We start from the raw sequence: 16,354 nt of genomic DNA, 5'->3' as shown, positions 1-16,354 counted from the left end.
TTTTAAGAAAAAGTCTTTTATTGTGCAAGTTCTAAAATGTGATAGTATTCTGATTCATACTTCCAATTTTTTCCAGCGTCAGCTTACTGAGTACTATTCTCCTCCCTGGTTTTGATTGTCTGATTGCTTTAGTGAGAGATGTCCATAGTCTTAAAGCCACGTTAAGTACACAAAACTTAACTTCTGGAAAAACTACTGATTTGGAGCAAACAAAGAAATGCATAGACTGAGAACATTCAACTAACTCCTGGGGTATAAGTGCAATTTCTGATAGAGCCTGGTAGTGTTTGCATGCTTTGCTGGTTAGCTGTATTAAGTTCTGTTTTGATAGTGTAATCCATGTCGTGCAAAGTTTTGAAATGTTCTTCAAATAAGCTTCGAATAAACACAATAAACAAGTGTTACAAAAAGGCTTAAATCTTAGTCACTGCAGAAGTTACATTACTGCCCTTACAGGAGAACGTTTGTGTGTGGGGACAGCAAGAACAGCCAACCATGACATTCTGTCATCTTCCTTTTATTGTCTTAACATCTCCATCCAGCCCTTGAGTACAGGGGAGGAACTTGAAAGCATCTGCTTGCAAAGCCATCTATTCCAGAGGAAATATTTTAGAAACTAGTGGCAGGAGACTTCGTACAAGTATAGGATAATAAGGCAGAGCCGGAATCTTCTTCCTGCACAGCACCATTTAGTTAAGAAAAATCCATGGGATCACTAACAAATTTCTACCACCAAGTATTGCAAGTATTTCTGGAAAGGTACAGGAAGAGCAGGCAGAAGATGCAGATAACAAACAGATCACAGAACACAGGAGAGTTTATTACAGAGTCTTACAAGAGCTCTTCTCCCTCTCTTACTCCTAAGCATTACTGTAGGGAGCTTGGGTTTGAAGGCAACATGAAGAGGAACAGCTTTGTACGTTATACTGCTCTCCACGAGGAGATGCAGTCTCTTCCCTGTGCTCTAGTTCAATTGGTGCTTCCACACAATTTTTCCAGCTGTCTTTCAAAACAGCTTACAAGAAGCTGGGAAAGTGCTAGTCACTCTTTAAACAATCTTCTTTCAGCCTTGTCCTTGGAAAAGAGAGCTGTGATCCTCTTTCTTGCTTTGTAAGTTAACTTGTAAGAGATACAAGGAGAAAATAATTGGGTTTGCAAGTAGTAAGTGATTAGTACCAGCTTTCAGATTCAAACATATGGTACCGCCATGTCACATGGCCTACTTGATGTCCTGTCCCAATTTTAATAGAGCTATTTTAAGTCAGACTGAATGTCCTTGTGAAAGCTGTAAGGTGCCTCTTTATTCTGATACACCTTCAAAGCAGATCCAGTGCTCAGGTCCTTCAGATGTTAACAGAAACAGGACTGCTTATGTTATGGGGAAAAAAAAAACTAAACAGTTCTTAAATCTGGTTTGATGCAAGTGAAAAACAGTTTACTATGCAAAGCTACCTGAACACACAAGCTTAAACAGCTTAATTCCTGATCTCCTAGATCAGGATCACTACTTTCTACAGTTAATACTCTGGTTGTCCAACAGTTTCTACAGCAGCCAACTCCCACTCCGTATGAACACACAAATTCCTATGGCAACAGGCACAGACGAAAACTTAAAAAAAATAAATATATATATATATATATATCAAAACCAAGGTGAACAGAAATACATCTCACTTCAAGCAGCTTTATAATGCAGGAGTCTGTTTAAAGTGAAGATAGTAAAAACAGGCAGCAAGACTGAGATGTGACAGTCATTTTACCTCTGCTCACATGACTGCATCGAAGGCACACCGATGACCTTTGAGCCAGTTCAGAAGCTGTCCTTTATCTGTGAAAGTTCAAGTCAATTGTGCTTTGAATAAATATTTCTCTGTAGTTACACTTGAACTGCTGCATTATATACTAGAAATACAGAAAGTGTCCATGCACAGCCCTGAAGCACGTTGAGTATAGCCCTTGCCAGGTTAACTCATGGATCACTGAAGTTGGAGCACACACAGATGGCAGGCACACTCCCACAGAGACACAGCATCCAGAGAGCTGACTGGCCAAACGAGGAATCAAAATGGAAGAAGGATGGAAAGCAAAACTTGCTTGCAGGAGTTTGGCACTCAAGATTATGCCTGCAGAACCCCAAACAACCCCCTGTAAGAACTGGTAGGAGTATCTGCTAAAATAAGCTCACTACTGAGTTCACAACTGGACTCTAACAAGACTTCAGAAAATTCAAACAGCAACTGAGCTAGTTATTAGTTGTTCACCTTATTGTTTCTTTATGGTTGTCACTGTTCATTCTTAAAAAAATCCCTCCCTTAAGCTTGAACAAAAACATAAAATAAAATAAAAATCCAGTGCTTAAGACAGAGACTAGCAACTGAATTTTGTAAGGCTTTGGGCTGACTTATTGGAGCATAGCATTGCTTATAACCAATGGGCTTTCGAGCGCCATCGGTAGCACACCAAGTACAACAACAGAAGCTGTACAGATCCCAGCAACCCTGAGGTAATAAAAGAATAAAGGAAGAGATGAAATAAACATGAGATATGTATGGTAATCTTGCCACCTAGAAGAGATTCTCAGAAAGACAGCCTTGCTAATTACACACCAGGAGCAGCAGTGGAAAAAAATATATATATCAGTGTATTTCGGTTCTCCTTTGTTTTTTTTTTTTTTTTTTTACACACACACTCCCCTTAATGGAATCCGTGCAGGCTTCCCCACAGAACCATCACTAGTGTTAAAAATCAAATCTTTAGTGCTTTCTTTCTATCTGTACAAAGTGCAGTTGGAATTGAATTTGATCTCCCAAACTGGTGGCAGAAAGGAAAGAAAACCTTCCTCTCCCTTCTACCTATGTTACACCATCTTAGGTCCCCTCCCCTCTTGAGAAATTTCTCAAAACTAAAAGCCCTAATTAAGCACGACCAACTGGAGATTAGTTTTGTCATCTTCTTCCAAAAAGAAAAACCCAAACAAAAAGCAAAACAAAACACACGATGCCTCACCCACCCCAAAAACAATAGCTCCGTTTAAAAAAATAAATAGTGTGTATATTTCATGCTGAAGAAAAAAATAAAAAGAAAAAAAGTCACAGAAACGATTCATTTTTGGTTTTCCCTCCCCCAAACATGACACCAGACATTGTCTCCCCCCTCCCCTGACGTAGACACGATGGTACATTCCAACCGGCAATGTGCATCTGTGTTGAAAATGAGTTTCTACTCCTGCACGGTCCCACATGCATCAGGGAGCATCCAGCTAGCTGCTAAAGCAGAGCAAAGGCTTTCAGGTTTTGGGTATGGTCCCTGCCTGTTCCTTTGGTCCATCTGTTAAAAGGCTCCTTGCTGCTCCCAGGTCTCTGCTCTTGTCTGTCTCCATCAAAATGCGCGCGCTGGTCCCCACACCTCCTGAGTCACTGGAGCTTCGTCCCCAGCTTGCGCTGTCTGTTTCTGCAACGTCAAAAGAGAGGGCAGGGTGAGGGAGCGGGCCCCAACCCTGTACCAGTGAACTGTGACAAGCCAGTGGGCAAAAGACATAATTAAAGTAAGGCTCTGCTTAGTTCCACACAAAAATAAAGCTGCCCCGCTGTACTCTGCGGGCAGATCAGTCCTTCCTGCCCTTTACAGTCCCAGAACAGCCACCACGTCTTAAGTGCCCACAAACTGACATGTGGATGTGAGACTATAAACACCTGCTGGCAAAGAACATGGGCTGGGGAGTTGAAATAAATGATTTTTTAAATGAAACGCTAATCTCAAATGCTCCCGAACAGACTCGCCTTCCGGATCTGGTAGTTAACTCACAGCCTGTTCTATCCGCAGCAGCTCTCTACGTATTAGCAAATAGTAACTACACCTAACGAGTCACACCAGCTACAGCTCTTCCTCCCCTCAGATCACTCACCTCGCCTCTGCTCTTGTGACTGTATATTCAAACCACAGGATGTTAGGAATGAGGCTGGTGTCTCGGATTAAAAAGAACTCTGAAATTGGCCTGAAAACAGACAAGGGGGTGGAAAGGGGTGAAATAATTGGGCTTTTTCTCTACCTTAATTTTGATCAGCATACAAAAAACAAAACAACACAGCCACACCGCATAAATTCTTGTTCAAATTTGACATTACTTTCCTATTATCCTTCCATTTGTGAAGAAGGCTCCTTATTAAATTTCATCAAAGAAAAAATACTGTTTTTTCATTCCTTATATAACATTTCTGGACTACATTACGTTTAAATGGCTTTACAGTCTCACTTGGTTATTAAACTGATTAAGGTCTGTTATGGTTCAAAAGTTACTCTTAACCAATACTCTGCCACATCCCATAACTTTTAGTAGGGCTTTCAAACATGGTACGTAAATGTCCTTTCTCTCCTACCCATATCTGGCAAGGGTGTGTGCTTTTTGGACAGGCATACACAAGAAAACATGGAGGAACAAGTTACATAGCTACACAACAGTTAGTACGCAAAGCTGGAACAGAACCCAGGAATTCCCATTTCTGTGTGTAACACAGTTCACAGAAGTCTTAACTTTTTTTTTTTTGTCAGGGATTTGTGCTTCATCTGTGTTACGGGATTATTTCAAGAAGCTCACGTAACGAGCAAAACAGTGATCCAAGAAATGCAGACTTGAAAGAATAAAACCTTCACAAAATAGAGAGACTTACCACGCAGCTATCCTTGGGAAGAGAGGAGTTAATATCTCCTGTGTGAAGGCAAACCAGGCTATGGCCATAATGCTTCCTGCCACACCTCCATATAAGACTTGGCTCCAGGTGTGGTAAAGCAAATAAACCCTGCAGTGGAAGAGAAAAGTCACCAGACAGACTTTAAAGCCAAAGGAGGCATGATTCAAGGGCTGATGTTTCACTGGACCCTCCAAAGTTCTGAAGAAGTTATCCTCCAGATGTTAGAAGTGGATGTTTTACTTAAGTTTTCATTATGAAAAAAAAGGGGGGGGGGGAGGAATTGGGAAAAAGCCTTCCCTGCTACAGCAGTTTCAGCTTAGGGCACTTCTAATTTGAGTTTAACTCAATAACCCTCCACATTCTTCTTCACGTATCTTTGGATTACTGAAGAACTGCTGCCGTTGGTTCCCACAAGAGACTTCTCCAAAGCCAGCAGCAGAAAAAGTACCCCCCAAACCACCAGAGCTGGAGCTTAAAAGCTTTCAAGAACAGACAGCATTTTTGCCTTGATGTTTCAGCTCTGAAGTGTGACAACACAAAGGCTGCACTACTACAGAGCAGCTACTGTGACTGCAGCCAGCCAGAAAGCTGTATTAATGATTTAAGTTATCCCTGCACAAGAGCTACATGAGTCACATTCAAAATTCTTTTCACCCATTTATCATGGCCATTAAGATCATCTTAGGTGGCCTTCTACCTTGCACAGGCCAATGAATTTCCTCAAATTACTTTTTATTTGAATCAGACCAACCATCTTTTATGAAATTGTCCTGACAATTTTAAAAATAACCAGTAATAAGGAATCAGCTCTAGTATACAGTCAGCTGTGCCAACAGGTAATTACTTTTCTGGGGAAAACATGGCCTGATTTCTAGTTTGAATCTGTCTGGTTGCCAACCACTGGAGCTCATTATATTGTCTACTAAAGGAAAAAAAAATCATCAAAACTTCATTTTCTTTGTTCATCATGTTAACGTAACTAAATCTTGCAAGTCAGACAGCTATACACATCTGTATTATCTAATGCTCAAGCAAAACAAAATCAGTTTGACCAACTGTAGCAGTCCACATGCTGCAGATGCTGGTGTGCCAAGGCATGGTGCGATGCTTTCATGATTAGTGCTGGAAAGAGGGCTAGGCAGCGAGGCTAGAGCACGGCAATGGAGCCGACGGAGACTTGGTGCAGGCTCAGCTGATCCCGGGTTCCATAAAGGCACCTGTGAAGCACCACACATGTAGCACCTTTGTTTGGGTATTTAAAGGGGCTCATGGCAACGCAGCAACCTCCGCAAAGCTCTCGCTTGTACAATGCGGTCGTTGAGAATTAGATCGGAAAGGCGGGATAACGAACGGCAGGTCTGCTGGCTGTTAGAGGCCGCAGGACTGTATGAGAGCATAAGACAAACAATTGCTCCATACCTACTATATGAGACTAGCAAAGCCACTGTGACGAGGCAGATGGACAGCACATGTCGCCATAGTAAATCCAGAAACCTCGCATTGTTTGTTTGGTGCATTCTGAAAGAGATGGAGAGCCATTAGCACAGTGGCAGGAAGCTGAGCAGTCCTTGTATCTATTCTCGCTATCTCCAAAACCCTAGGAAAGCTCTACTCCGAGGGATCAAGGGCAGCTCGGTATCATCCCAGCATCAATCTGTCCTGCTGGCAGCAGTTAAAGAGAAGCCAGAAAGCCATACTTCTTTCTCCAACTATTATCAGCACTCAGTGTGATGGAAGGCAGAATGCTCGCAATTACCGCAGCTGATGTGAAAGACACATGCTGAGCATATGCGACAGGGAGCAGAGACGGAGTCCTCCATCACCCACAAAGCCAGGAGGAACCGGGAGCTTTGTCTTCCTCCACGCTTGGAGCCACAAGACAGAGCCATGCCCCAGCGAGAATTTCAGGAAAGCACAGCACAGCAGAAAAAGACAGTACTCAGTACAGGAGATGGACTGCGAGGTCATGCAAGTGGGCGAGAGGTATTACCTAAAAGACTGCAGACAACCCCGCTGACGAAACCGAGTAGACACATGAGAAAGCAGCTCTTCTTTCCTCCTCCCTCCACGCCCCCCCGCCCCTTCCTTCACGCTGGTGGGTCATCGTGGCTTACAAAAGCAAGTCGGGAGACCTGTACCCAGACAGGCAGCAGGAGGCCCACCCCTATCCTTCCCTTTTCGGCAGTGGTAAGCACAGTCCTACGTTCAGATTCGCATAGACATGCTCCACCCGCCCTAGTTACAGCATTGTGCAGGGCCTCAGATTTAATTCTGCCGCGTGCTGAAGCGGCGCGCAGCAAGGGAGCCATCTATTTGACGTGTTTCAACGTACTAACAGCCAAACACCTGACAGTGAATTTTTACCTTAAATAAAGGAACAGAAATGAATAGACTGAGAAAAACCACATGAACTGGGAGTGGCTGGACGGCATCCCATATTTTGTGGTCACTGTTGAATGGGCTTCTGGGAAGAGAAGAAGAAAGAGTATGGTCAAGGTCTACTCCGTACATAGCAGCTGGAACACTCCAAAGGTGAAGCCAAACCACTCCACCAGTCTGTGCACACGAGTTCACAGGACACATCTCTGCCAGCCTTCTTACACCCAAACATCCAAAGCCAACGCGAGGCAAAGGGGAAAGTGCCCTCCAACACCCCACAATTATCATTCCACTCGAAAGGAACCAACACCGTGACACCGACGGGCCATACCATACCTTCACAAGGCCGTGGCTCCCGGATAACGTTTTTTATTAACCAGTTCACTCCCTCGTTGAATGCCAGCCCTCCCAAGAAAGAGATCTGTGAAGGCAAGACAACTGTGTCATCCTATTTAAAATATCCATCTACTTACCAGGCCCCCTCTGTTAAGAAAACCCCAAACCGTGCATTTCTATTTTTCATCTACTAGACTTGTAACCAACAGCTTCACCATTCTCTAGCAGAGGAAGAAAAGCATTTATTTTTCAGCCTGCTTTGTGTATCTGGCACCACGTTGCGTACACACAGCTTTTCAGCAGATGATTCACAAAGACAGACAAAAATGACACCGTACAGCAACAACATTTGTATGCTCCCATCGGCAAGCGCAGAAAGCGAAGCGTCCTGACAGGGCAGGTTTCTAGGGGTTGTCTTTCACTGCCGACCAACAGGGGGAGCACACACCCCGTTATTCGGGTAACCAGCCAAAAGAAAAAACTTTTTAGGGTCTCTCTTTTCCCTCTACGAATGTTTTTTTCATCCTGAAGCTCCTGTAAATGAAGTCACGTTCTGAGCTGAGACAGCCTGCTAGCATTTGTTTTCGCTGTCATTCCACAGTCCATCCACCTCCCCTAAACTAGTCCCGCTGCTGTGACCGAATTCCCAGCTGGTGACGATCCTCTGACTCCTTCACACTCAGTCCCATTTCGGATGAAGCAATTTTCCACCCTGTGTCCTGAGCTACGGGTTAGGCTGCTGCAAGCCAGCTGGCGCCTCACCCCGGCTCAGCGAGGACTTCTCCATGAACTGGGAACCAACCTCGACGCTTGCCACATCACCACCATCCACAACAAGCTGGGTACTCAAAAACCCACGAGTTTGTGATGAGTTACTCTAGCTTATTCTCCTGGGCTGACAAAAAACCCTTTGGACTGCCTGGAATTAACAGCTGCCTCTCTAGCTAGCAGCAGTTTAGAACCTACAAGTCCCATTCCCAGGTCCCTTGGGCCACTGGTTCCCATGACACCACGGCCTCGTATTGGAGATGTGCTGCCAAAAGCCTTTTGCTGGCCCCGTTTTATCTGTTCACTGAGGGCAAACGTCAGAAGTTTATACCTCCTGAAGGGAATTCAGCCATGACACTGATTCCCAACTACCTGGCAGAGCAGACAAAGCATTATGCATTAAAAGAGTCCCTCGTTGCTCCCTGGGACAGAAGCAAGAACCAATTCTGTCCCTGCTGTTCAACACGCAGCTGGGAAGCAGCCCTTACAGGTAGATCCACTCCCTTGGGAATTTGTAGGTTTTACTTCGGACCCCATTTCGTGCCTCAGTACGGTTCAAAGAAAGCACATCCTACTGAATTACAGACACTGTTTCCTGCATACCCTGCCCAGCTCACAAAACCCACTGATGCTGGGATCCTGCTGGATCTAGGGACAAGGTAGAAACACTATTTCCCACCCTGCAACAGCATTCTTCAGTTTCTCGGACATCTCCCGTCGATGTCTGTAGACAGCTAACGCCCAAAATACACCACAGAGTAACAGAATGTCAGCAAAGACTTAACCTGTTACAAGTGACAGGGTCTCCTGCTGCTGACAGGAGATCACCTTACCTAAGCTAGCTCTTTCAAACAAAAAGAAGTGTAAATACAGGAGCAGCGAGCCATAAATGAACAGATTTCTGTCATAAGGAGAAGCTGGAAGGGAGAGGAGGACTCACCGTGTGAAGCTCTCTCTTGAATATGATGAGCGTTACAAAGCCAACAATTATGAATATCGGACCAAGGCTCAAATAAGCTAAAAGCTGACCCGAGAAATCACCTAGGGAAACAAACGAGAGAAACAAGTCAGCTGGAACTTGTACCTGCCACCAGGCCAGTTGGTGCCCGGGTCGCTGAGAGCACTGCAGCCGGGCTCCGTTCCGCACCGAGCGCTGCTTGAGCCCAACGGGAACCGAGGCAAGAACGGCAGCAGTGCTCACGTGTGGCTTTCAAAAGCAGCGGGGAGAGGACCTCGAGATTACCGCCAGCCAGTTTACAGCAGTGACCACGGGTGCGGGCCCGGGGTCACTGTAATCCAGCACGAGCACATGCTGCCGCGGCAGGGGCGGCTCCTTCCCTCCCCTTCGTTCACATCGCCTCTCCCTGCCCCGACAATTACCAGCAAACACTCCCCGAACAAATCCTTCCCTGCTACCTTCCTAAAGCGGGTTCCTTTTCAGCTGGATCAGCTCCCTAATCTGTCTCACCATGTGTCTGCACCAACACTGGCATTAGCAGCACGGGGAGGAAATAAATAGCTAAACATTGCAGGAGATGAAAGAGGAGAGGGGAAAAAAAGGAAGGAGACTGCTTTTTACCAGCAGCCCACTTGTACCATACAGGAGTGCCTTTGGGCCCCCACCCCGACCAGCAAGCGTCCAGCCATCCCCGGGGAGAACTGGGGAGCAGTGCCGGGACCTCCCAAGAGGACATGAGGCACCTCAAACCCACCGCTTTATCCTCCACTGTCACAGAGGCAGGAGGAGGCAAACATAAGTAAAGAGTTTCAGCCCAAGCCTCTCCCGTCTCTGTTCCCTGAAAAAGGACACTCAGAAGTATTTGGAGGGAAGATGTCAGCACAAACTCTGAGGAAACAACAAATATCAGTCACTTTGCTCCGAGCTCAGCAACTCACGACCAGGAGAGAGACCGCAGAGAACCTTTAACCACACCGCCGCTGCAACAGATGCCGAGCGAACCCGGTGGACAGCTTCGGAGACGGGGGCTTCTCACGCTGCTTTTCACAACCCCATTTTCTTCATCCCACCGCTGAACACAAAAGGACGAGCCCCCCACGTAAAATTATCCTTCCTCCCTCCTCGCAGAAAGGAAGCGGGACGGGACGGTGCTGCGAGGCTGAGCTGCGGACACACTCCTTGATCAACTCCTCCCCGGCCCATGCGCCCCTTTTCAAATGGCTCCTGGCACAGCAGACTTTAACCTCAGCCTCTGAGCACGGCAAGCGGGAAAAAAAAAAAAGGCATTGCACTGCTACAAAGTTCACGCCGCTGCTGTTATAGCTGTGGTTGCATCAGGTACGGCACGCAGATTCCTCTTCCGTTCCAGGCTGCATTAGATTTGGGTACCGGCAGCACCAAGGGGATCTCGGGGTAGTTTTAGTTCACAACCCTGGGGAAATTAGGAGGAATTGGAGGACGAAACCCCAACAGTAGGTTTTACGCTGGAGCGTGATAATATTTTGTTTTTAAGGTGAGAAGTGTTGGAAGACCCTGGACTGGAAAGTTTTCTTCCACCCTACGGCCAGTTTGCCCTGCGTCAGGCAGGCTCCACGCACCGTCACGGCACAACAGCAACACACTGCCCCTACATCCACTGCGCGTTCGCCTTACTGCCCCAGCTGCCCAGCCACGGCGAATCGAGCCCCTTATGGCTCTGCATCAATCCCAAACACTCCGCGAAACAAAACCTGTCTCAAATGAAGAGGAAATTCATGATCAGACAATCCAAAGCACCCCAAAAGCTTCAGGAGTGTTTCCCGCAGCCTGAGTTCCCGTGGCATCGGTGAGAGATTTCCGCACCGAGGCACCAGCGTGGTTCAGGTCGTCCACGCTGCTAATCCACGGTACGCAAAGACTTTGGTCTTTAAGACCAGGACGTGATTTTGTCAGGCAATAACCAACCCAAATCAGTTATCCTCTAGGAGGGCTCTACGACTGGCACAGATGGTGGAAGAACGTATAAGGAGGCAGTCTTTAATTTAAATAGCATCGGCAGCATCCAGCTCCAGGTCCTCCATCATGTTACCATGTAGCACACCCAGTAAATCCCGCCCCAGACTTCAGCGGCACACGTCCCTCACTCGAACCGAGCCCAGGAGCAGAAACCATCGCCCCAGACACCGCCTGCAGGCAGAGCGCCGCGTCCTTTACTCGGGCAGCCACAACTCTGCACACCGTAACTCCCCAAACATTTCAACTGTCCGTTTGAAACGGAACAGAGGTGGCACTAATAATATTTCAGATTACTGTAGCCAGCAGCAACCAAACACAATCGCGTTCTGAAGCTGCTTTTTCTGGGTGAGGAGGCAAATAAGCAGCCGTGCATTAACTGGAGGCTCAGCTCTGCCCTGGAAACTCCACCAGCAACTCACTAACACCATAAACGTGCTCTGACCACTGCACGGCGCTCCCGCAGCCCCGGAGGTGATGCCTTGGGTCACTTCTGTCCACTCTCCCACTCCACGTGCTCGCAGACCTCTTCCCAGGGAACCGGGAATTGCAGGAGAGCTGGCAGCTCTAAGTCCACTCAGACCTAGCAAGCAGGTTCCCCTTTACCCTTCTATAAAGGTACTTTTTTCTTCATTTTGCTTCAGCTTGAGAATAGAAAGAAATTCCTACAACAAGAGCAGAGCCCACCGAAAGCACCAGAACCTTTGGAAATTGCAAGAGAAAAATCTGTTTACGGTCTGGGTTGGTTTTTTTTGTTTTACTTTTGCTAATTTAAAGTCCTGCCTTCCCTGGGCATTATCTGGGGATGCAGATGCAAAGCAGAGAACCTAACCACCTCATTTTAGGGATTCGAGAGAGAAACGGATGAAACAGCATCCGCAGACCAGAAGCACGCTGTTTCTTCAGCCTCCATTCAGCATCTACTTCTGCTCTAATTCAACATTTTACCCAGCGTTCTTTCAAGGGAAACATGCAAGGTTTACCACACCAGCTTAACCTGTACACAACCGAAATATGAATCAACAGCACTAACCACATCCTACCACAAGATCTGGCATTACCACCGCCGCCGCTTCCTACCGAAACATCTATTTGCGGCGCTGTCGCTGGCCATACGTTCTGTCGAGATGCACGCGCGCGAGGTGCCCAGACAAGGACAGCGCTATTTCGTTTTACACGTGTTTACACCAGCAGATACTCCTGATGGATCGTCATTTCCTCTCCTTGCACGTATCCCGATATCACGAGCTGGGGAACAACAAAAATATCTTCAGGAAGCTTTAAATTCCAGCACACGGCGCGCAGACGTGAAGCTTCTGCTGGAAGATTAAACACACGACACAGCACTGAAGAAGCCAAACAAGTGAGCTTCTTTCTACAGATATTGCTGAGGTGTGAAACGAGCCCCAGCTGGGCAGCCAGCACCCCGAGCAGAAGTCACAGCAGGGGCTGGCAGACCAGCCGTTAGCAGAGGACCGCAGGCTGATGCTGAACAGCCAAGAACTGAGCACGAAATACACGCGCAGAGCGAGCACCTTTGCTCTGACACATCATTTCTCTCATCGGCTGATGGTGCACGCTTGCCTCTCCAGCTCTGCCTCATCTTAGAAATCCTTCAACACGTGAGGAAGATTCTGTCGCCCCGCAGAGAAGGGGTTTGCCTCTCCAGGGTTCTCTCCTTGCGGAGTTTGTCCGACGTGAGAAGGCTCAGAAGGTCGCAGAGCTTTAAGAATCCCAGCTGCGCTGAAGAGAGGAGGGTTTTTTTTCTCCAAATAATAATAAAAAACAGAGCAGGAACTCGGTGTCTCTCCAGTGAAACTCACCCTACAGACAGGAAGTCCCTGAAGATGAGTTTCAAGTCTGCAACACAAAGTCATCCCATGCAAAGTAATGCATACGGGAAAAAACAACCCTAATTACACAGACACGGTGATGGGACTTAGGTTTGCTGTTTAAAAAAAAAATAAAGTCATCTCTGGCTTTGTGTAAGCACAATACCTCCAGAGCAGCATCCAATGCTCTGCAGCAATAAGCCAAGAAGAACATTTTTAAGAGCAGAACAAAAGTCACTGTTACAGCACTACCACAAATTTATTACGCGATTCTTGTCGCACCATCTGAAAAAGGAGCAATAAACACAGGAAAGGCAAATAGAAAGTAGACAAAGATAGCAGGAACGGAACAGCAGCCGCTCAGAAAATATCGAGTAACTCAGATTTTCAGCTGAAAAGGGAAAAATAAGAATACAGCAGTTCTGTAAGATCATGAATGATATGGGGAAACAGACAGCAAACATTTGTCACCTCTCACTGAACACAAAATAGAGAGCGTTCAGTGAAATTACTGAGCAGCGGACTTAAAAGCAGAAAAGAAACACCATTAAATTACAAAGCTCAGTGCCAACGGTAGAGATCCAAAGCGGAAATAGGTTCAAAGAGCAATTAGCCACATTCGGAGTATGGCTTTTACATACCCATAAAGGGCATAACAATCCTGATGCCATCACCAGCTCATTACCGGAAAACAGACAGAAGCAGCATTATCCCTGCCCACCTAGTGCCAGAGGCCCGACACCATGCCAAATCTCACAAAAAAGCACAGTTGCTGCTAAGAAAAGCACCAGGACCGACCGCTCCCAAAAGTGAGAGCATTTTTAAAGACCACCCTCTTAAGCAGCATGGTTTAATGCACTGTCAGGTAACGCTGCATTGATAGTTTCTTCTCTCCAAGCTTGATTTTTGACACGTTCTATCGATAATTTTCCAGTTCCATCTCAAAAACACTGCTCAGAGCACTTGCAGGCAACTCCACCACAGCGTTTATCTGCCGTTTCTCAGTTGATCTCGCTCAAAGCTGACATTGCAGAAAGCCCCGAAGACCGAGCAGCCAAGCAAGCGCTAAGGATGGGTGCTTGGAGTGCCTGAAATACCACGACCGACAAGGGAACGCCAGACGGAGACAGGAAGGACGAGCACCCTCCTGGAGGCACCTGTCCCTTCCACAATCACAAGCAGAAGCCCGAGAACAGGGCTTCATCTGTCAGACAGAAATCAGCACTGACTGATTTTCAGCTGGTCGCAGCAAAAGCGCCCGTCGCTCGAGGCAGATGAAAGCAGGAACAAAACCCATTCTGCACTGCAAGACTTCAGAAAGGAGAGATTTTAAGAGCCAGTCGCCACAGCAGCTCAGCAGCCTCAGGGACCGGCCAAGAGGCAGCGAGTTCACCACACAGCCGCGTGTGTCATGCCAAGACAGTTTAATAATTGATGTCGGTAAAAGCAGGATCTATTTCTCATTCCATCCCTCTCTATTAGCACGGGGTTACATTAATTCCACTGTACCGAGCACACTGCCAACATCGTTATTTTATAAATGTATTATCTAGCAGCTTTATGGACTTGGACAAAAGCCCTACACGGACAGGACACAAACAGCTTTCTAAATAAAGTTAGAGCGCTCTCCCCAGATCCAGGGGAAAGCATCAGACCTACCATCTTGCTGCAACTCATTTTTCTAGACGAAGGTAAATTAAGATTTTTGTACCTCCAGCTGTTTTAATTTTTAACCTTTTTTTCTCCATTTTACGGGCTTCCAGCATCACGTATTCTATCCAAGCCAAACACAACGCTCCGTAACACGTAACCCCAACCTTGGTGGTGATTTACCTGCCCTACACAGTTACCTTCTGTGTTGGCCTGTATAAAAGCAGTGAACGCAGGGAGAAAATAATCAACTTGTCACATTCTTTAAGACCTGACAGACAACCCTCGTGCAGCGAAGCCTGCAGACTTCCAGCACCCTCGCTCCCCAAACCAACCCAACAAATAGCACGTAAGACACACCGTGTCTAACACCAGGTTTAAATAAAGACATAAGAGGAATCTACCAGCATTACAAGAAAGATTATTCCCCCTCCCCTCCTGAACTTTCACATGAATAACTTTGAGAAGGGACAGCAGAAGATCGTACAGGGTGAGGGAAAACACAAGACAGACGAGGAAATGTCAGCATTTCACAGAAGTGTCAGGGAAAACCCTACAAACCAGCCTTGCTGGTGGCACAGGGATTGTATTTCCCGCTCCGAAACCTTTCAGTGCCATCGTGTCCCAAGCCTCGTGGCTAAAGCAGTACTTTTGATCCCGGAGACCCCTGAGGGCTTTGTAAGTTTGAGGCGTTGTGCTTCTGAGGGCAGCTTCCACAGGAGCTGAAGCCCAGCTACTGAGGCAAAGGGCACGGAGCAGCGCTTTATAGCGGGTAAGGGAGCAGCAAGGAGCATTAACCCCAGATTCGGGTTCCGACCCGCACCTCACAGGCTTATTTTTCTCTACTTTTCGGCAAAAAGCCGCCAAAAGCACCGGGTCCGCAGCCTGCCCCCACGGCAGCACCGCACGAGGCGCCTCTACAGGAGCTCCCTAAGACCACCAGCACCACTGAGACAGCTGTGGCGGCCGCTCCAGGGCGGGTAAGGCCTCGCCCTCCCACGCCATGTCGCCGTGTCGCCATGTCGCCGACAGGCAGCGCCATGAGGACGCCCCCCCCCCCCCAGCCCCTCAGCCCCCGGGGCACGGCGCCCCTCACAGTGCGCATGCGCAGCGCCCCGTTCTCCTCCCCCCCTCCCCAAACGGCGGCTCACTATCTGGCAGCGCCCCCCATCGCGCAAGCGCGCCCCGCCGCCTCCGGCTATCAGCTCAATGGCTCACTATTTCGCAGCGACCGGCCCGGCTCTCTCTGAGGGGGGGGGGGGAGTCGCAGGGCGCCGCTGATGGGAGCGGCGCGGCGGGGGGGGGGGGGGGGCGGCGCGGGGCTTTACCTGCCGGGTACTCGACGTGGGTGAGGGAGAGCGGCCGCCACGGAGCGGGGAGCGAGCACTCGCCGACTGCGGCCATCTTACCCGGATACCGGGCCGGGGCCGCCGCAGCCAATCGCCGCGGACTTAAGGGGCGGCGCGACCAATGGGCGGGGGAGGCCAGAGCGGCGGCCCAATGGCGTTAAGCGGCAGGTGAGGCGCCGGCCAACCCGCGGGCAGCCAATTAAAAATCCAAGCCGGGGAGCGGCGGGGCCAATAGGTTGCTAGTAGCGGTGGCCAATGGGAGGGGGGCGCAGGTAGCAGTGAAGCCAATCGGAAGAAAGGCGGGCCTCATCTTCTTTCCTCATTGGGCGAGGGAGCGATGCAGATTAGCCAATCAGCGGCTGTCGTTGCCGCCTGCTCTTAGCCAATGGGCTGCTGTGCTGG

General features: G+C 48.0%; 1 protein-coding gene across 2 annotated transcripts; it reads right to left on the bottom strand.

The window, feature by feature from the left end:
* Positions 1-3,089: 3,089 nt before the first annotated feature.
* On the bottom strand, positions 3,090-16,086 carry DOLPP1 (dolichyldiphosphatase 1). 2 transcript variants are annotated; one of them, XM_040531143.1, is made up of 8 exons: positions 15,932-16,086; positions 9,112-9,212; positions 7,404-7,488; positions 7,053-7,152; positions 6,108-6,206; positions 4,668-4,796; positions 3,905-3,994; positions 3,090-3,450 (listed from the first exon to the last, which is right to left on the bottom strand). In XM_040531143.1, the coding sequence occupies exons 1-8, from the start codon at positions 16,005-16,007 to the stop codon at positions 3,414-3,416; spliced, it is 717 nt and encodes a 238-aa protein (XP_040387077.1). In that variant the 5' UTR covers positions 16,008-16,086; the 3' UTR covers positions 3,090-3,413. The 2 variants fall into 2 exon arrangements, with proteins under 2 accessions (XP_040387077.1, XP_040387078.1); XM_040531144.1 differs by lacking the exon at positions 6,108-6,206.
* Positions 16,087-16,354: the final 268 nt, after the last annotated feature.

The sequence above is a fragment of the Cygnus olor genome, chromosome 19 (assembly GCF_009769625.2).
Source record: "Cygnus olor isolate bCygOlo1 chromosome 19, bCygOlo1.pri.v2, whole genome shotgun sequence".
Classification (NCBI taxonomy): domain Eukaryota; kingdom Metazoa; phylum Chordata; class Aves; order Anseriformes; family Anatidae; genus Cygnus; species Cygnus olor.
The sequence above is the reverse complement of the archived record's forward strand: the minus strand, read 5'-3'. Positions and strand labels throughout refer to the sequence as shown.

Excerpts from the sequence above, each read along its gene's own strand:
- DOLPP1 (XM_040531143.1), bottom strand. The coding sequence starts at position 16,007 with ATGGCCGCAGTCGGCGAGTGCTCGCTCCCCGCTCCGTGGCGGCCGCTC. Across the intron at positions 4,797-6,107 it reads TTGCTAGTCTCATATAGTAG|GGTTTATTTGCTTTACCACA; the intron begins GTATGGAGCAAT and ends CTTCCACTGCAG. Across the intron at positions 3,995-4,667 it reads TTCCCAAGGATAGCTGCGTG|GCCAATTTCAGAGTTCTTTT; the intron begins GTAAGTCTCTCT and ends GTCTGTTTTCAG.